Below are 22551 nucleotides of genomic sequence, written 5' to 3'. Positions count from 1 at the left end.
AAATATATGATTTAAAAAAATAAAATTTTTTCAACTTTTCGTAAATTATTTGCTTTTGATAAGAACTCCGACAATACTCGATACACGTAAAAAATGATAGATAACGAAATTTCAGTTTTTTTTTATTGGCAAAGATTTTACTTGTCTTTTGATTTCTGTATTAATCAAAATAACCAAGATAGAAACGTGTAAGCCTAAATTTTACTGCGAGAACAATGTAACTGGAGCCTTTTAACCTTTTATCCTAAACAAATAAAGTATTTGAAAGATTAAAAATATAATACAGTTTTATAGCTATTGAAATTAACTTTCAAATAGTTGGATGTGCCTGATATCATAAAAATTAACAGTTATTCGAAAAAAAAAACAATATCATTTTTTTGGAAAAATTTTTGGAGTATAAATTTTGATGCCATCAACTTCTTCTGGAGCTCATTTGATAGGTATTTCTAAGTACTTTGACAAGTATTTAGTAAGTGTTATAAAATGCATCGCTTTCCCAATATGTATTTAAGCTTGGATCCTTAAATTTGAATACTCACAGAAAAAAAAAATATACATATTTACATTCAATTACCTATAACTTACTTTAAATTAAGTAACATTAAATGGTTTTTTAAGTGAGGAATTTATTATATTTTTTATTAGCTTCAATTTTAGTGATGAAAATTTTTTGGAAAAACTTATTAAAATTTTTGAGTTATTATGAAAAATCGCTTTAAAACTTTTTTTCACAAAAACTAAAATATTTGATCTTTAATAAGTCAAAAAATTTTGTTGAGAATTTGTCCCTCTATCGATTTGTGGGGTTATTTTTAATAAAGTAATTTTCACTTCCGAGAAGGGGTGACATCTACCCCAGGCTAAAACCGCAAGTTGGTACCATGTTACTTTTGTTTGTTGAGGTATCCTCTATACACTCACCAATTTTCGTGAAAATGAATGGAGGTTCACCGAAAACGAAGGTCATAGTTGATTTTTACCTTCAGTGACTGCACTATAGAAAAAAAATTGCAGTTCAATAATTGGAATGTGTGTATTTGGCGAGCTCATAAATTATTAAACGATATGTAGTCGCCAAATAATTAATTTATTTCATTTTAAGTAAAATTCTCTCTTAAGCCGGGAAGACGTTTTCTTGCGAACGGGTTGTAGCTCAATAATCAAAATGCGCGTGATTTAAGAGTTTATTCTTAGAATATAAGCTATACGAATTAAACTTCTATGATCTTTGATTTTCAATAACTCAAAAAGTATTGCTTTATTTTAATAACTTTATATAACAAATTCTGCTTATACTTTGTCCTTCTATCAATTTGTGGAATTATTTTTAATAAAATAATTTTCACCCCCGAGATGGGGTGGTATCCACCCCCAGGATAAAGGCGCAAGGTGGCACCATGTCACCTTTGTTTCTTGGGGTATCCTCTAACCATTCACCAATTTTCGTGAAAATCGATTAAGGTTCACCGAAATTGAAGGTAATAGTTGATTTTTACCTTCAGTGACTGCACTATACAAAAGAAATTGTAATTTAATGACCTAATGGTGCGTATTTTGGGAGCTCATAAATTATTAAACGATATTTAGTCGCCAAATAATTAATTTAATGCATTTTAAGTACAACTCTCTCTTAAACCTGGAAAATGGGGTGGTTTTCTTGCGAAGGGGTTGTAGCTCAATAATCGAAATGCGCATGATTTAAGAGTTTATTCTTAGAATATTGGAATAATATCCGTGATACGATATATTTTAATTTCTTTCAGCATGTTTCTCTTAAGTAAAATCAATTAAAGGGTTGTTTGGGGGTGAAGGGGATGAGCTCAAAAATCGAAACCATATAATTTCAAAAGCTCATAAATATCTTGTAATTCTGCCGCAAAAGTCGATTCAATATCCCTATTTTTCAGTAGTGGAGGGGGGGCTATTAAATATTAAATTCCTGCTCAGTGGAACGAGCTCAAAATTTTTAATTTGCGGAATATGAAAGCTCATAAATCAGGGCTATTTGTTTTTTAAATTTTTGCAAGGGGGGGGCAGCTTAACACCGGTGATTTTTAAAATAATCATAGTATATTATAGCATCAATGTTTCGAACTTTACGCGATCCCTCTTCAGGTGACAGGCATAACTTTGATTTTTGTAAATGGGAAAGTACATCATGTGTCACCTCATTTAAAAGACTTTGAAATACTGATTACACAAAAATGTATAAAACTTTAATCCTTTTTGAGAGCATAGGAGCAAAATTTCGGTCAAATTCTTTTTAAACGTATTTATTTTTTTCGAATCCTGAGAAATTTAATAAGTATTTTAAAAAAATTTAAACACAGAATGGATGATTACATTATCACCGAGGGCTGAAAGTCCCTTACTTTCTTTCGAATGATATACTTGGAATTAAAAATCAGATTGAATTTTCTCTTTTGTTCACCCCCGATGACTTATTAAAATAAACATTATCGAAGTTGTCCGGGACTTTCGACCCTCGATAATACTGTAATATTTCATTATGCGTTTAAATTTTTTAAAAATACTCATTAGTTTTCTCAGTATTCGAAAAAAATAAATGCATTTAAAAAAAATTCATCCGAAATTAGAGCACCTACGCTCTCAAAAAGGATTAAAGTATTATACATTTTTGTAATTAGTATTTCAAAAGATTTTAAATGAAGTACCACATGATGTGCTTTTCTATTAAAAAAATCAAAGTTATTCCTGTCACCTGAAGAGGGATCGCGTAAAGTTCGAAACAATGTTGCTATAATATACTATGATTATTTTAAAAATCGACTTTTCCGAGCGTTTTGCTTATGTGCTAAAAATAAATAAGTTAATAAGAGGGGTAACACTTATTCCAGTGCACTGTATATCTATAATTTCATAAATCGATACCTAGTATACGAGTGTATGTATGTGGCCGTGGAACAATAGACGGACGGTGTACGTCCATGTTGTCGCCCCGTCCCGTTGTACTATAAACTAGCCAATGTATTTTATATCACACGATTCTTCAACGTGCCCTGCAAGACAACAGTGCTGTCCACGTCCCGTCCTAAGATAAATCAGCCTTTAAGGTTTACAGTTGGAAAGAAGAATGGAAGAGATCAAACAAAGGCTGGGAAAAATCATAACAGCAACTAGACACAACTATCATAAGCCTGTCTTAGTGAATTTAGATAATCAAACTTTGTACAAAGTGACAAATGAAATATCTCTTGATATTTCTCCATTACTGAGTGTTGTAACTCTTCGCGCATGCGAGCGCCAAAAAATTGATGCCTTTGAGATGTGGTGCTGGAGAAGAACGCTGCGCATACCTTGAACAGCTCATAGGACAAACGTTTCCATTCTAAACCAACTCAATATTAAAAAAAACCTGTCCACAATATGTCTGCAACGAATTCTACAGTTCTTTGGTGACGTGGTTCGCAGAGATGACGATAGTTTGGAGAGATTAATTGTTTCTGGAAACGTTCTGGGAAGAAAATCAAGAGGATGATCACTAACTAGATGGTCCGACCAAATTAATAATTCAGCTGGAACCTCATTCTGCTAAGCTTAGAGCAGCTGAAGATAGAGACCAATGGAAAAAAATTGTTAGGAATATTGGAAGAAATCACGATCCTCAGTAATGGGGAAACGACAAGAGAGAGAGACGATTGTGACTGCCTTCAATACTCCTGACAAATTTTCTCCATTGGTCTCTATCTACTGCTGCTCTAAAAGTTTGGCACAATGAGTGGCCCGTTGAATTCTGAATTTGGTGGGGTCATCTAAGTGAACGACCTCTTGGTCTTCTTCCTGAAACATTACCACAAACAATTATTCTCTGTCTACACAATATCTCAAAGGCATACATTTTTTGGCTTTCTTGTGCTCGAAGAGTCTAAGTTTTCAATAAATCTCAGGTTCAGGATTTACTCACGTATAGGTACCTCTTTCTTTTCACATCTGGTAGTGGGTAGTGGCTTCTTTTTTGTTTAGAGGAATATAAGTTGAAGTACGGGTAAGAACGTCACATGTACATATGTAAATAGAATGGATAGAATTTATTACCTAGTGACTGCAGCATTTCTTCTGGTATTGTGTCAATTGTATTATGACATACAGATCAGGAAATTGTATTATAAGTAAAAGAAACAGTATTAAGACAGCTGCAGCTACAGACAAGGATGTGTTAAAACGGCTCTTAGATATTGGGAATGAAATGGAAAGACTGTATCTGTAGTGTCAAATTTGTGCTGTATGGATAGTTATTGCTATTAGTTCAGAGAAATAAGGAAAAAAAATAGCCTGTTGGTGACACAACCCCCTCCAGGCCGAAACCAAATTTTTTGAGTAATATGGACATCTATAATAATAACCTATATATTTCCTGCAGCCGATGTTGATGATATACATAGTTATAAACAAATGAAGATCAAAAAACGGTAAATTTTCGCTTTTTTCGTCTATTACTAAGAAAATAGTCATTTTAAACAAATTTGAGAGTAAGAAACTCATAAACGGTATAAAAAAACTTCAATGTGGCGTTTGCTTAATATGTCTATCCTTATTGGTTGCTTAGAAAATTGCAAAATAAATCATAAATTTTGAGTTTTTATAAATATTTATAACTTATGTAAAAATGAACTTAGAACCTTCTTATTACACGGAATGCTGAGACTTATGGTGCTTAATTCATATCCTAAATTTCGAAGAAATTGGTCAAATAGTTTAAAAGTTATTTAATTTGTTTATCCCAAATTTATTTTTTTTTGCAACACTGTAAGTCAGAAAATGATGAAGCTTCTGTAATACTTTGGATAGTTTATGGAAGAAGGAAATTTACAGTATTAATTTAATTAAAAAAAAATTACAAAAAATAATTATAAATATTGCAAAATTATTTTGCAAAAACATGTGAATTAAATAAATGGGGGGGCTAACTTTGCCCCTAATTGTCCTAGGACAGTTGTTTTTCTTTCTAAATGTGTATAAAAATTCAGTCTTTCTAAATATGAAAAAATAATTTTTCTACAGGTAACGGTTAAAAAGTTATTCTAATTGTTTATAAGTAAGCAAAAAATCGACATGTTTTTTCAAAATAATTTTACACTGTTTAAAATTATTTTTTGTCATTTATTTTTAATAATGGTAATAGTATAAATGTTCTTCTTTCATAAACTGTCCGAAGTATGATTGTAGCCTCATAATTTTCTGACTTGTAGTGTTGGGAAAAAAATGAATTTGGGATAAACAAATTAAATAACTTTTAAACTATTTGACCAATTGCTTTGAAATTTAAAATATAATTTAAGTATGTACAAGAAGTATCAGCATTCCGTGTAATAAGAAGGTTCTATGTTAATTTTTACATAAGTTATGAATATTTTTAAAAACTCAAAATTTATGATTTATTTTGCAATTTTCTAAGCAACCAATAAGGATGGACATATTCAGCGAACGCCATATTGAAGTTTTTTATACGATTTATGAGTTTCTTACACTCAAAGTTGTTTAAAGTGCTTAACTTTTTGGTAATAGACGAAAAAAGTGAAAATTTAGAGTTTTTTGATCTTCATTTGTTTATAACTATGTATATCATCAAAATCGGCTGCAGGAAACATATAGGTTAATAATATAGATGTCCATACTACTCAAAAAATTTGGTTTCGGCCTGGAGGGGGATGTGTCACGAGAAAAATCTTATTTCTCTGGACTATATATTTGGTACACGTAAGACTATTTTTATAAGTAATGAAGCAGGTTATAAAAATAAAACTCTTACTGCAGTCCCTCTTAATAGAAGATTGAGAAGAGAGGTTTTTTGCATTTCTTAGCCAACACTAGAAGGAGGATCGATCAGTGCATTTATTGTTATTGCGGAGCTTTAAAGGATATTTTAAAATAGATTGCAGACTGCTTACCAAAAACATACAAAGTAGAATGAAAGATCAGACAGATTTTCAAAAATGGTAACAAAATTGAGACATAGTGATTGATGGCTGAATAAATAAGAATATATACAAGTAGAAGATATAAGAACATATTATGGAGTATATAACATGAGTTAGATGAGAAGGAAAGCGACGTCATTTTATGGATGGAATCAGAAATGCAATAGGTACATAGAATAGTTAAATAAAAAGTAAAATGGGCTAATGGCCATAAAAGTAAACGTATATTATATATTGTTACCTCTTCTACTAGTTGGTAGTAGTGAATACTGACATCCAGGAGATTTCTTGAAGTTTTCGCTTGGTTTTTCAGGTTGTTCCATTTATCTTGAAGAGCCGAGATTTCACTTTGAATGTGGGGAGACTCGCTGTGATTTTCAGCTAATAGTTTTTCTCCTGATTTCACGAAAGACTGAATGCGTTGTTCCAAAGTCTGTAAAATAAAAGTGGTTAAATTAATAAATTATTATAATAAAGAAATCGTCCATCACTAAATTAGAAACTATAAAATAAATATACTTCGGAAGTTCAGTTATAGAGAAATATACATTAATGTACATAAATACAGTGATTAATATACATTAATTATTCCAATTTAAATATTTCTTACGAAATAATGATAGGATTCAGCACCTCTTTTATGGCAAAAAAATTATTTGTCTGAGATTTTTTGATTTTTTCGTGAAGTGAAAGTAACCCAGTTTCTATTATTATCTCAAGCTACCGCAATTAAAAAAAATTAATATTCAGCGTGGCATAGAAGACGATATGTAATTTTTTCCCACGCGCTTCAATTTGAAGTTTGCATCTAAAAACACGCAGCTTGGTAAGTTCTCTCGTCCAGTTTTATAACGCGACGGTATTTTACGAGTACGATCACTTTAACGGGTTATCACTTTTTACACCTTCCCTGTATATGCCACCTGTAAATTGAATCATACAATCTAGATCTTCATCTATAATCTGTTCAATTGTCATCACTAATAACAATGGAAATATGATTTTAAGAAAATGCCATCTTGGTTCCAGAGTGGCATGAGAATTATAGATTTTCTTTTCGAAAAATAATTGCTTGTCAAAAATTTTACGACATATTTGTTTAAGTTTATCATTTATAAAATTTATAAATTGCATTACATAATACCAAATTGTCTACTTGTCCAATTTTTCAAGAAATATTCTGTTCAAAACATAGAATGCCTGACATACTTTGGTGAATAAAAGCCTTCATTTACCACAGTAAAAATACATATTTTAAATTTATTGTGTTTGTGTAAGTCTCAACGACAAACATGTCATTTGCGATTTGGCATTAGTGCACTCTACAAACGAATTATCTACCATAATTTTGAAAACGTTTTCGTGTACAAAATATTTTAATGTGAATAATGCAATATATGATGATTGTTTGGTAAATCTACTTTGTTCTTATAGATAGCAAATATTGTTGATTTTATTGTCATAATTTATAATATAAAATCCGGTAATAACATCAGCGAATTATTCTTCACCTCCTTTTGTATTTCCTGATGGTTGCCATTTTAGTATTTCCTTTGGTATTCGTTGTTAATTCATTCTTTGTATATGTTTTGTTAGTAAGTCATCTGAGATTGTCGTTTGATCCCCACTGTTTCTCTAATGCGTTCATTGGTAATCCTTGCTTTTCTAGATCTTCCTATTTTCTTTGATGATGGACTGGTACCATAAAATACTGTTTAACATTGTGATGGCTTTTCTACCACCCGTATTTCTTTCACTTATGTCTTTTTCTAATGTTCCATCGTGTGAAATATTGATACGTAGATATTTGCAGTCATAGCAGTGTTGTGGCTATGTCATCTAATAGGAGAGCTTTTTGTTGTCCTCCAATGTACAAGTATTCAATTTTCTTTTTATTGATTTCTACGCTCCGTATATCATACTCTTCAATTAATTTTCGGGCCACATACAGTCGGAAAAATGAAAGAATACCCATGAACGATCACATCAATCACATATTATTCAGATTATTAATAATATATCTCTCTCGTTTGTTATTTATGAAAAAAAAACAGCAAATACAAAATATGTGATTGATGTGATCATTCTTGTGTATTCTTTCATTTTTCCGACTGTAGTTTAGTTTAAATCGTCATAACTTTTTTGGCTAACATCATCAGAAACGAAGATAATCGATCACACACTCCGAAAAAATAGTTCTAGTATTTCAAAGACTGTCCTAGAGTGGAATCCCTAAGGAAAAAGAAAAAGAGGTCACCCAGCACTCATTGTGTATCATTAACAATAAATTTTTTATTCTACTAACCTTAATAGTTTCCTCCAAGTATGAAAATGCTTGGGACGTCGATTTAGCACTAGATGTAGATTCCCCATATTGACCCTTGAGATTCTTAATTTGCTTATCAAGATCATCGATGCTATCATTAATTTGCTTAAGGTCGCTGTCAAATGATGAAATTTGCCGATGGGCCAATAGCGAGTCTTGCCTTTGCCTCCACTGGTTTTCGAATTCTGCTCTATTAAGCTCTAAAACGTGCTTGAGCTTGTTGACGTCGTGCTGTGCAGCCTTTTCTGGTTCCTAAAATTATAAAATATATTTGAATTATTGTATCGATCTAATATATCTTTCGTACTAAACTTTACGACAAAGCTGTAAATAAATATATCTAATAGAAAGGATATCTAATAGTTCCAGTCGTAACATCTGGATACAAAGAAGAAGTCACCACGAAGATTGCTCTATGATTGAGACTTTTGCAATCCTCCCAATCTCAGAGCAACGTATTAATTGTTGAATCCTCTATTCACCAGTTCAATCGATTTTTCTTTAACAAAATATAAGGATATATTAAATGGTTCTATCAAAGCGTTTCCCTTTATTACCAGCCATTTTGAGCTGATTGATTGTTAATTCCCCCTCATGTTCCCTCAATTGATATTGAGGGAACATCTAGAGAGAAGAATTTTTCTATAGACATATTGGTTGAGAAAGAGCGGGAATAGAAAAAGTTCACGGACGTTTTGAGATGAGAATAAGAAATTGTGAAGGGAATAGCTTGATTGACTTTGCTGTAGCATGGGATTTGGCTGTGGTGAATACATTCTTTATGAAGACTAAAGACCCGTATGTTACCTACAGTAATACAGATAGATAGAAGTCGTTCAGAAAAAAGTGATAGATATTAACAACCTATCCGGTCCCGAGATCACAATTGCAGAAATTACTAGAGGAATAAATACCTCGAAAGACAGGAAAGCAATTGGACCTGATCAAATTCCTGTTGAGTTACTCAGATTGTTAGATGAAGAGGGAATTACGATACTTCAAAGATTTTTCAACCAAATCTATAAAAAAAGGAATATTATCTGTCCAATGGCTTGTATCTCCCTTGATCCCTTTGCCAAAAAAGAACAACGCAACAAAGTGTCAAGACCACCGACTGATAAGTCTGATGAGCCATTCTTTAAAAATATTCCTCAAAGTTCTTTACTACAGAATCTCCACAAAATGCGATAAGGTTATTGGTTGCTCACAATTTTAATTTCGAAAAGGCCTGGGTACCAGGGAAGCACTAGTTGCAACCCGAGTGCTAGCTCAGAACTGCTACGATCAAAGGAAAGATGTAATGATGTGCTTTATAGATTATGAAAAAGCCTTCGATCGAGTACATCATAAACTCGTACATATACTAAAACAACTCGACATAGATCAAAAAGACATTCGTTGCATAGAAGCTCTTTACTGGAATCAAACAGCTGTCGTCAAGGGGGATAATGAAATAACGCAAGCTCAAAAAATTCTCAGAGGTGTAAGACAGATGCATTCTCTCCCCACTACTGTTCAATCTGTATTCAGAAAGTATCTTCCAGGAAGCTCTTGAGGAATGCTAAAGCGGCATCAAAGTAAATGGTATGTACCTGTGTCGGTCTTAATAGCAGACAATATACAAGACCTCCAAAAACTTAATAAAATTGGAGAACATAGCGAGAACATGGGACTTAGCATCAACATAAGAAAGACGAAGTTCCTTATAATCAGCCGTCAATTATGTCATCAAAATTCAAGACTAGCATATAACAACCAAGATGTAGAGCGCGTAAGAAAATTTAAGTACCTGGGAACCTGGCTATGTGAGGACTGGATGTCGGATATGGAAATTAAATGTGGGATAGAAAGGGCCAGAAGTGCATTCATGAAATTTAGAAACGTCTTTACAAACTCTGACTTTGACCTGAACCTAAGACTAAGATTCACTAAATGCTATATATGGTCGGTGCTCCTATATGGCATGGAAGGATGTACTTTAAAAATAAACACAATGAATAAGCTAGAGGAATTTGAGATGTCGATTTATCAACGAATCCTTAAAGTTCCCTGGACCGCACGAATAACAAATGAAGAAATCCTGAGAAGAATTGGTACATAACGACAACTGCTATGCACAATTAAACAGAGAAAAACGGCATACCTGGGGCACCTAATTAGAAACGAAAGATACCAGTTTCTGCAAACCTTAATTGAAGGAAATATCGAAGGAAGAAGGGGAGTGGGCAGGAAGAAAATGTCATGGCTCCGTAATGTCAAACAATGGACAGGACGAAGAAACATAAGAGACCTAATACATACTGCAAGGGATAGAGAAAAATGGTCAAACGTGATCGCGAACATCCATTAGTGGATTGCATAAGAAGAAGAAGAAGAAGTTACCTACAGTAGCGGGGGGAGGGAAATTCAGACAGATTTTGTGCTATCTGGAGGAAGTTAGCTAAAAGAGCTTACCACGAGGTTACCAGGTTATAAAGAGTGAGTGTGTAGCTTGTCAAGGTGATAGTGGTGTAGATATGGAGAAAAATGTGAGGTGAAAAGTAAAGCAAGTAGGATACCAGAAAGTAAAGTGGTGGAAGTCAAAGGATAAGGATTTGGCAATAATGTTTAAGAGTAGAGTGCTAAAAGAGTTTGTAGAAAAATAAGATGAATGAATTGTTGGGATACAAACAGCAAGGTTGTGGTATAAGTAGGAGAAGTGCTAGGAAAAACATCTAGTAAAAACTAAGAAAGGACTGTGTGACAGGAAGAAAGTGGGAAAACTTGAGAGAGAAAGGTGTAGGTGAAGAAGACACAATGGACAGAAAAGAGTAGCGTAGAAGAGCAATGGGCAGCGACCCCTCAAAATGGAAAAGCTGAGGAAGAAGAATAAGATTTAGGGAAAATAAATTTTATTTTAAGGCTTTTGTGACAAACACACACACACTAGAAGCACATTTTTGCTTCTAGTACAGCAAACCAAGAGATAATTGATTTCCCGCGAACTTAATATAAAAGAAGTGCCATTATTACCGGGCCTGGTTTGAACATATCATCTGGTCCTACTGATCTTAATAATGCCCAAATTTATTTCCCTAATTCCTCTTAATGTGAGCCTTCTTGGGAAGATTTCACAGAACTGGACAACTCACACAAAACCAACTTCATATTCGGTGATTACAAGTATTGGCAATACTTCGTGAGACTACAGGCAGACCGATAATAATGGTAAATAGATGGAGCTATGGTCAGGTTAGGAAAAACTACTACCGATACGATATAAGTACTTAGGGCAGTACTTATAAAACCTGTTATAAGTATGTACTTAGGGCATGAGATACGCATAGGAAGAGATAATTAAAAGTAACAACTAAGCCGCCGCATAGTACTCACTTGGGTGGCATTCGGCAAGCTGAGCTATATCCCTAAGTTAGAACTGCCTGTGTCTCAAATGTGCCAGTACTTACATATGGTTCAGAAACTTTAATAGCAACCAAGAAAGTAAGAAATAAAATTTGTGTTAACCAAAGAGCCATGGAACTCTCGATGTTAGGCATTTCTCGTTGGGATCGGAGTACGAACAAGGAAATAAGATGGAGAACAGGAGTGACAGATGCCATAGAAAGAATTCTGACCCTTAAGCGGAACTGGGTGGGACACATAGCTAGAATGTCGGATAACAGATGGACATAGAGAATAATACACTGGAGACCAAGACAAGAAGAATAGATTGTCTAATGACATAAAACGGATCGACAAAAATTTGATGCAAATAGCACAAAACAAAAATACATGGAAAATATTGAGAGAGACCTATATCCAGCAGTGGATGGATCCGGGTTGAATGATGACGATGATGATGATGACTACTGCTACGTTATGCCAAACTTCCCCCTCTCCTTTCAACAGTATCAGGTCGATTATAACATACCTGATTGATTGTAGCAAGAAAGAAGAATAGTAGTTATATAAAATTAACATGAAGTAAAACTCCCTAGTGTAGTTGGTATATTTAATAAAAATTCTAAAAATTTTTTAAAAATCCAAACGGATTACGTTCAAAACGTTTTCGGACTTATCAGTCCATCATCAGTGAACCTAAAAGTAAGTAATCTCACTTAGTAAAACTGAAAAGGGTGAAATTTTGAATGTTAAAAATTGAAAAGTGTGGTTACGATTACTTACTCTCTGTCCTTGCTAAATAGCCACAATGCCAAACACTGGTCAAGATGAATGTTCTAACTACATGGTGAAATCTGATCTACAATTTGGCTTACATTGGATGCCAACGGATTAGTACTAGGTACATGATGCTCTACTCCATTAATTAAGAGATTTTTTTATTATTAGGTCTACATTGAACTACGTTTAGTCTGTCAATGATTTAGAAGGAAGTTGAAATACTTCAAATGTCAGTAACATTGACATCCAGGAAAGGGAATTTTTAAGGTATTAACCAAGGTCAAGATCCAATGTGGTTACGGAAATTTAAGTTTAAGACTGTGTTGGAATTTTAAGACTATAAGACTTTAAGACTATACACACTAAAACAACTGTTGTATCACTTCAACGTTTTAACTTTCACCCACAAGGCTATTTTAGGCCAAAAATTATTAACTTTCATTAACCAATAATTCTATCTTACATTTTGTTTTCATTACCATATTATGACAATAAGTTCGATCAAATTTAATTTGATAGTCAGGTTTATAGTAATGGTTGTAATATTTTTATAAAAATAGTAAATTTAAATTCTAATATTAAAAATTAAAATTCCAACACAGTCTTAAACTTAAATTTCCGTAACCACATTGGATCTTGACCTTGGTTAATACCTTAAAAATTCCCTTTCCTGGATGTCAATGTTACTGACATTTGAAGTATTTCAACTTCCTTCTAAATCATTGACAGACTAAACGTAGTTCAATGTAGACCTAATAATAAAAAAATCTCTTAATTAATGGAGTAGAGCATCATGTACCTAGTACTAATCCGTTGGCATCCAATGTAAGCCAAATTGTAGATCAGATTTCACCATGTAGTTAGAACATTCATCTTGACCAGTGTTTGGCATTGTGGCTATTTAGCAAGGACAGAGAGTAAGTAATCGTAACCACACTTTTCAATTTTTAACATTCAAAATTTCACCCTTTTCAGTTTTACTAAGTGAGATTACTTACTTTTAGGTTCACTGATGATGGAATGATAAGTCCGAAAACGTTTTGAACGTAATCCGTTTGGATTTTTAAAAATTTTTTAGAATTTTTTTTAAATATACCAACTACACTAGGGAGTTTTACTTCATGTTAATTTTATTTAACTAGATGGTATACAGCCAACCTTCGGGTATTATCCCGTTTTATTTTTTTTTAATAGTAGTTATGTTCCTTAGACATAATTGATGTATCTACATTAAACCGTTTTTAAAAATGCACAATTACCTGCTTCTGAATGCGTTCTGCTACTTGGTCACACTCAGCTTGAGCAAATCTCAACCGTTCTCCAATGGTTTGTCTACAAGATTCATGTTCTTGTAACACCCTATCTATAGACGAAACATCTTTCGGATACCCAGTTTTTTCTAACTCGGCGTTGTAAATTTCAACCTTCTTGTCAATCTCTTCCAAGTTCCTGAAGTACCCAATTAAAACTTGGGACAACACTTGGTAATCTGATGAGGTATCTTGAAGCTTCTGGCCAATCTCATGAAGTTTGTTCCTGACAGCTAGATTGGCTTCGTCTTTGTTTTGGGTTTGTTGGATTAGTTGTTCTATTGATTTGATCTTCTCGTTGACTTCGGCTTGAGCTTTTCGGATCTCGGGTAGAAGAGCGATGAGTTTTTGTTCTATGTGGTCTGCGATTTCTTTGGGTTTAGTTGAGTCCGTCGTTATTACGGGGTAAAGCTTGTTTTCGAGTTTGGTTGCCAAACTAATTATCTGAAATAATAAAAGAAATCTGTAAATATTGTGTAATCTAAAATATGTTAATATCATTGTATAGAATAGTATACAGCTGCTGCCATTGAATATTTTACACCCTTATATATATCTAGTAGCCGATTTTTTGAATTTTTGCCTCGCTCAAGTGCACTTTTTACGTTCAAAGTTACGTTAATTACCAGTGGCGGAGCCTGAATCAAGTAAATTAATTTAGTTTAAACTAATATAAATACTGAAAATCACTTTTATATAGTCTATTCGTCAGAGATTGGATTTTTGTCACGGGAGATGTTTCTACGACGTACTTATGCAATTAAAAAGAAGTTGTTTTAAATACTTTAGATCATTTGCAATGTGAAAGTTTAAACTCAAGAGTTTTTTAAGCATATTTCACATGCCTCATATTTGTTGCCAAAACTCAAAATCGAAATATCATGTTTAGGGCAGTCAATGAGGTTATTTGGCTCCGAATTCATCTTACTACATCGATTTACTTGATATTTTCACAATAAGTAGAGAATAGCTCAAGAAACAAAGTCTACCCTATGTCGATGTGCGCTTTTATCTTAGGGGTGGTTCCCACCCCTTCTCGGGGGTGTAAAATTTTTTGGTTAAAATAACCACGGAAGTGGCTAGAAAACCTAATTCTAAGCAAAAACTGTTCAATAATTTTTTTTTGAAAACTCAATAATTTTTTAGTTATTCGTGGTTGAAAATTGGCCGTTTTCATTGAAAAATGACGCCTTTTCGGGCGGTTTTTTGTGAAAACCTTAAAATCTATGCATCTAACGAAAAAACTATACAAAACATTTTTGTAGCTTATAAAAAAACAAAGAGGATCGTTCCTTCATACATCTTTTAGTTATATTACAAAAAGAGATATGGTAGGTGAGAAGAGTTTGTTTTTTTGGTGAATTTAAAAAAAAATGTGTACATTTAACCCCTCATCCATCAGAATTTAAATGCATCGTTTTCCTTCTATAATACTTTTTATTATAGTGTTATTTTTATGTTCAAAAAGTTGGACGGGTTTAAAATGGATAGTTTTTGAAAAAAATCAAATCAAATTATAGAGCGCATTTTTAAATTTTCTTAAGAATCTTCCTTTTTCTCCATGTAACTCGAAAATGATAAGAGATATGAAAAAAGGTACCACACAAAAATGTAGTATTTTGTTGAGTAAAAATCTTGTTTCATGTTTCATTATTGTATTTCTTATCATTTTCAAGTTACATGTAGAAAAAAGATTTTTAAGGAAATCTAAAAATGCGCTCTATAAATTTCTTATTTTTTTTTTCAAAAATCATTCATTTTAAACCCGTCCAACTTTTGAACCCGTCCATAATACTATAATAAAAGGTATTGTAGAAGTAAAATGATGCAATAAAATTCTGGTGGATGAGAGGTTAAATATACTTCTTATTTTTTCTTAAAATACATTAATCATAAATTTTTTTGCAGCATATCTCGCTTAGTTTGAATGCAATATACCTTTAATATTGCTCATTTTAAAGATCTTGCACTACAAAAGGTATTGGTAACATTATACACCTAAAATCGACCGTTTGTCTGTTATTTCAAGTTGAATACAACGATTTGAGCATGCACCAAAAAAACAAATATTTTCACCTAGCATATCTCTTTTTATATTATAACTAGAAGATTTATGAAGGAACTAGTCTCTTTGGTTTTTTATAAGCTACAAAAGTGTTATATAGTTTTTTTATAATTTATAAAATATATAGTTTTTTTAGTTAGATGCACAGTTTTTAAGATATTTGCAAAAAAACCGTTCGAAAAAGGTTATCTTTCAATGAAAATGGCCAATTTTCAACCACGAATAACTCAAAAAATATTGTGTTTTAAAAAAAAAATTATAGAACAGTTTTTGCTTACAATTAAGTTCTCTAGCCACTTCCGTGGTTATTTTAACCAAGAAATTTACTACCCCCGAGAAGGGGTGGGAACCACCCCCAAGATAAAAGCGCACATCGGCATAGGGTAGACTTTGAATTAGGAGATATCTAGAGGCTACCTCCAAAATTTTATTAAAATCCATACAGTAGGATAGAATTCGGAGGTAATATTCTATTTTTGCTCCCCTTGACTGGCGTAGTTACAGGTTTTAAAGGTCTCTTTGAAGCGAAGGCTAAGCAGTATGTACTGAGTATTAATGAGCAAAACAAAACATATGGAAATGGGGTAAACCATATATGAAGACACACAAATGTATTGTTGAGTATTGCTTCAAAAAGGTGACGGAATTTGAGTATCTAGGAGTACCTTTAACAAGTAAAGGAGAAGAAAGCCAAGAAAGTGAGAAGCGAATTTCGGCAGGAAGGAAGACTGACGGAGCCGTACACAAACTACTAAGAGCAAAACACATCTCCAGAGAGGCAAAATTGAAACTATACCGAACAGTGACGCAACCCAGTCCTTTACAAAAGCGAAACATGGATTATAAACAAAAATCAAGAAAATATGCTGAACACCTGGGAGCGGAGTGCTCTAATTAAGATATTCGGGGGAGTAAAAGACTATAAAGACGTTTGGAGGAGACGAACAAATGCAGAGATCAATTCGCTGTACCGGAAACCAGAAATTAGCCAAATCGTCAGAACGAAGACACTTAGTTGGATAGGTTATCTCGCGAGAATGGCTGACGGAAAATGGGCAAAGGACTCGCTGCTGAGAGGGGAAGACACTTAGTTGGATAGGTTATCTCGCGAGAATGGCTGACGGAAAATGGGCAAAGGACTCGCTGCTGAGAGGGGAAGAAAAGAAGAGAAGATGACGACTACGGAAAAAGTGGCTAGAAGCGTGTAAGGAAGACCTGGAAACAATCGTAATAACAAATCGGGGCAAAAGAGAATGGAGGAAAACAGTGGAGAAATTCCAAGCCATGGGACTTTAAGGCCTGTTTAGCTGTATATAAAAAGGTTAAAAAAGGGTTTTAAGGTTAGGCTCCATGAATAGAGATTCCACAGCAATGGGTCAATGAAAACGATAAATTTTATTGATCACAGCATTAACAGCTTTATATAAATGGACTTAATTTGCGGCAACATACAAGAGTTGCAAACAAAGCTGCATTCTTTTTAAAACGCATTTTGATTTTTGTCGATAGCACACTGATCAAAAGATAATTAATTTTTATCGTTAAGTTGATACAAAATTTATTAAAAAAATATTTCGAGAGCATTCCTGACAGTCAAAATCGCCGGTCGCTTCAAGCGTTGTTTTTAAGAGAACGGTTCATTCTATACAAAAAGCTCTAATAACGTTTTTATTAAAAATTATCTCTCTTGTTTGAAACATTTGTTTTCCGTTTTCTCCCTTCTTTTTCTTCAAGTGCCGTCTCCTAATCGGAGGTTGGATATCATCATCACTATCTTTACTCTATCCACCGCTGCTCTAAAGAGTTCTATAGAACTGCATCTAAACCAGTCCCTTAAATTCTTTAACCATGACACTCTCCTTCTTCCTATACTCCTTCCGCCTCTTATCTTTCCCTGTATTATCAGTCTTAGCATTTCATATCGCGGTCCCCTCATTACGTGTCCCAGATATTGTACCTAACTTTCTTATCTTTATTGTGTTTATTATTTCGCATTCTTTACCCATTTCTCGCAGTACTTCCGTGTTCGTTTTCCTCTGTGTCCATGCTATTCTAAGCATTCTTCTGTAACACCACATTTCAAATGACTGTAGCTTATTTATGTGTTCTTGCTTTAATGTCCAGCTTTCAAGTCCATATTGTAGTATCGAGAACACGTAGCATTTCAAAGCTCTTGCTCTCAGTTCTAAGCTAAGGTCTTTGTTGCAGAGAACTGTTTTCATTTTTACAAACGCATTTCTTGCTATTTCTATCCTGGTCCTTATTTCTGTTGTTTGATCATTTTTCTCTGAAATCCAGGTTCCTAGGTATTTGTATTTATCAACCCTTTCTATCGGTACATTTCCCAAATGTATGCTTGTTTGTATGTTTGTTTTCTTAGTTATTATCATGTATTTGGTCTTTTTTATATTCATTTTTAGTCCATATTCTTTACAGAAATTGTTTGTTTTGTTCAGTAGTAGTTGGAGTTGTTCAGCAGAGCTTGCTATAATCACGGTGTCATCTCCCTACGAGGGGCTTTTAGGAGAAAGCTCGGGGGTAGGGGTAACAAACGTTTTTAGAGATCAAATCTCTGACGAGTAGACTTAAGTCTCTATGCGCAATAATAAAAAGACGGCACACCAGCGCATCCAGTGTCATTCTTTTGTTTATGCTTATTTTGAATCTTTTACTTTACATTTAATCAATTTGACACGTATCTTAATAAGGATCAATTAAACTAAACTCTACTTTATACATTTTAATTATCTAATATTCATACTAGCACAACACTGATCTGCTAAATGAAGAATGGAAAGGAATAATAGAGTTACACCCCTATATTTGTTGTTATACTTACCGAAATAAAGTTTTGTTTCGTTCTTGGAAAACATTTATGAAGAAGCAGAAATATTATAACTAATATGAATATAATCAACAAATCTCTTATAAAATCCATAAGAGACTAGAATATGGCTATAGTTATTAATAATATACAGGGTTGCGAAAAAGTCTGGCAACACGGTAATTTTTCGGAAACCGCTGGAACGATTTTTATGGATTTTGGTGGGTGAGGGTCTTTTAATGCGGGAGATATTATAGTGGCAATTATTACATTGTTGTCAAACATTGTCATTATTTTTTTTTTAGAAATGTAGCAATATCTCAAAAATTATGGAATTTAGGTATAGGGAATATCATATAAAAAATAATCAGTATCCCTTGAGGATTCCAAAACCTAAAAAATATACAGGGTGTTCCATTTGAAATAAGAAAGTTCATTAGATTTCCAGAAAAACGAAAGATTTGATAACAATGTTATTACCACTATAATATCGGCCGCATTAAAAGACCCCTACCCACCAAAATCTATAAAAATCGTTCCAGCGGTTTCCGAGAAAATAACGTGTTGCCAGACTTTTTCGCAGCCCTGTATAATATATACAGACTGTTTGGTTTTCAATTAGATATATGAACTATAAATGGCTTCATTCAGTCATTCATCATTCTACAGTGGCAATGCAACTCACTCTCATAAGTAACGTTGCCGATTTTAGAACTTCCTTCATTGGGGTATATCTAATCAAATCCTAAACAACCTGTATAATAGTAATAATATAAGATTAATATTGAATAAAATATTGTGTGTTGTGTGGGTAGTACTTAATTCTTAATGTAATTTTGGTTAATTCTAAACATTAATATGAAGTTTTTACAATTAATGTAACATGATTGATTTGCCGTTTAGTCCTGTCGCCAGTGGGGGTACAACGGCCTCCTTAATTCAGAAGGACTTACCCAAGTTTTTTTATGTATTTTGACCCGTAGAACACGAATTCTTTGGGTAACAGTCGATCCGGATGTCGATAAGATTGTTATAAACAAAGAACTTGAGGAATCACATACCAGCAATTTTTCGAAAAACAAAACATTGTTTTGTATTTTTTGGGTCATTCTAAGCAAAAAATGTTTTTAGAAGTTTTTTCGTAGGATGCATAGTTTTCGACATAAACGCGGTTGAACTTTCAAAAAATCGAAAAATTGCAATTTTTGAACCCGAATAACTTTTGATTGAAAAATAAAATAGCAATTCCGCTTACCGCATTTGAAAGTTCAAGTCAAATTCTATCGGCTTTGATTACTTTTATTGCTAAAAATTAATTTTTTTATTGGTAAACAAAGCTATAAACACACAGTGATTGAATGATGTTTTCAATGCATTTCCCATTTGAAATCGAACGAGTAGGCGCGCATACACACAATTTCTACGTATATTACGTACATACATTAAAACGCATGCATTGGGCACGGGAAACACTATGTGTTTATGGCTTTGTTTAACAAATAAAAACTTAATTTTTATCAATGCAAATAATCAAAACCGATAGAATTTGACATGAACTTTCAAATGCAGTAAGCAGAATTGCTATTTTATTTTTTAATAAAAAGTTATTCGGGTTCAAAAATTGCACTTTTTCGATTTTTTGAAAGTTCAACCGCGTTTATCTCTAAAACTATGCATCCTACGAAAAAATTTGTATGACCATTTTTTGCTGAGAATCACCCAAAACATACAAAAAAATATTTTGTTTTGCGAAAAATCGCTGTTATGTAATTCCTCAAGTTCTTTGTTTATAACAAACTTATCGACATCCGGATCAACTGTTACCCAAAAAATTCATGTTCTACGGGTCAAAATACATAAAAAAAACTTGGGTAAGTCCATCTGAATTAAGGAGGCCGTTGTACCCCCCCTGGCGACAGGACTAGTTAAATATAATTTGAATTTCTTAAAAATATTTAGAATTTTGCGTGAATAAATTTTTACAACAGACACTTTCTTTTATAGGAACAGTACACATTCCCCTTTCTACGTCGATAAAAATTATCTAAATAAGTATTAAAGATTTTTAGATTCTTTTCGTTGTGATACCGAGTTTTCGCTTTTTCTCTTGTAGGATAAACGCAGTTGGGTCAGGGACAGATGAGCATGTACTTAAGTAAGTTTTCCTGTAGGCACTTTAAGTTGCTAGAGTGTTATTTTGGGTATCTCATTTGCTACAGGTAAATTTTGAAATTGGAGATTTGGTTGGTTCTGTCTGATGAATATTTTAGGGGGTTTGATCAGATTGTTCCTGTATTTAGGACGTTTCATTTGGTATGGCTACGACCAATCTACATGTCGTATGTTTGGAATATGGAAATGTTAGTAAAACTTTGCAAATCAGGTCGAAGAAATACTCTACGGCAAGTTACAGCTGAATGGAATGATGAAACTGGATTAAATTATTTGACTAATAAATCGATTACCTAAAAATAGAGCAGATTTAGAATGAATTCACCCCTGAACAGTGCAGATCCTTAGATCTAGAACAGTGGTTCCCAAAGTGGTCCAGGTGGACCCCCTGGGGTCCACGAGGGACTCAACGGGGGTCCACGTTGGCGTGAAATAAAAATGGGGGTTCACAAGTTGCAAGTGGGGGTCCACGAAAATTTTATAGCGATTTGGTATTTATTTAAACAAATTTGCATTTTTTTATTGTAAAATATCAATGGAAAAAATAATATTTTAATAGTAGTGACTCAAAAATGTTATTTTAATGATTTATAACAAATTATTTTGATTAAAAACAAGTTTTTGATCAAATTTTAGGGTAGAAAACATTAAAATATCGTTTTTTTACATTTTCCTCCATTCCTAAAACACATGTCATGTCTTTCGATTTGACTGAAAATTTGCCCACAGATACACAGATAGCCAAAACACAGGACTTTAACTGATTAAAAGAATTTGTTTCGTTTTACAATACAAAAAAAATACGTGGAATAATATCAGTGTCAAAAATATAGGCGTCTACTGTAATAAGTACAATTAATTCGGAAAATATCGACCATACGAAAAAAATGGTTAAGAAAATTATAATAATGATTGTAAACACAATTTATTTGGATCAATTTCAGTTCCTACCATTTTTGTCGAAAAGTTGAGAATTGCGGAGATATTGAACAAAAACCACTGCTATCAAATCCATCAGGGCTTATGCTTGCGCTTTTACAGCATACGTACTACCTGCAATATTGATTTTAGCAAAAACATGAAGGAGATTAAAATTGTATAAAATTTAATTATCTCTATTTTTGTATAGGTACATTTTTGTTATAAAACTAATAATAAACGAGATAATTCAATAATTATGCTGTAACTGTCACTCTTTCCCCCATAACTCGGAAAATATCGACGGCACAAAAAAATTTATAATAGAATAAATTAGTCCGTACACTTGTTGTCGAAAAGTTAAATATGACGGAGATATTGAGCAAAAACGGTTCTCCTTTATTCGCGATTCTAAATTTACACTACTATTGACCCCCTTAAGATTAGAAAAATAGAATCTTGCTTGGGTAGCTCGGGCATGCAAGATCAAATGCTAACCCGACTGTACTATATAATGTTGACTCTTTATTGCATGTAGCTTTTCTTATGTTGTAAAACTATCCAGATTCCTTTAACCATTAAAGTCCTGTGTTTGGGCTATCTGTGGGCAAATTTTCAGCCAAATAGAAGAACATGTATTTTGGGAATGGAGGAAAATGGAAAAAACAGTATTTTAACGTTTTCTACGCTAAAGTTTGATCAGCAACTTGTTTTTAAAACAAAAAACTTGTTATAATGCCTAATAAGCACATTTTGGACTCCCTTCTATTAAAACATTCTTTTTTCAATTGACAATTTAAGATAAAAAATGCAAATTTGTTTAAATAGATGCC

The 22551-nt window shown here is 33.0% G+C and overlaps 1 protein-coding gene across 8 annotated transcripts in view; it reads right to left on the bottom strand.

Annotated features, from left to right (window-relative positions):
* The window catches only part of LOC114338523 (titin), a 751244-nt gene that overhangs the window by 173529 nt on the left and 555164 nt on the right, over positions 1-22551 (bottom strand). For all 8 annotated transcript variants that reach the window (XM_050662823.1, XM_050662825.1, XM_050662826.1 and 5 more), the window contains 3 exons: positions 13689-14183; positions 8248-8520; positions 6184-6375 (listed from right to left, as the gene is read on the bottom strand). In XM_050662823.1, the coding sequence (XP_050518780.1) occupies positions 6184-6375; positions 8248-8520; positions 13689-14183 (960 nt within the window). The remainder of the gene's footprint in view (positions 1-6183; positions 6376-8247; positions 8521-13688; positions 14184-22551) is intronic.

Source organism: Diabrotica virgifera, chromosome 9, assembly GCF_917563875.1.
Source record: "Diabrotica virgifera virgifera chromosome 9, PGI_DIABVI_V3a".
Taxonomy (NCBI): Eukaryota; Metazoa; Arthropoda; class Insecta; order Coleoptera; family Chrysomelidae; genus Diabrotica; species Diabrotica virgifera.
The sequence above is the reverse complement of the archived record's forward strand: the minus strand, read 5'-3'. Positions and strand labels throughout refer to the sequence as shown.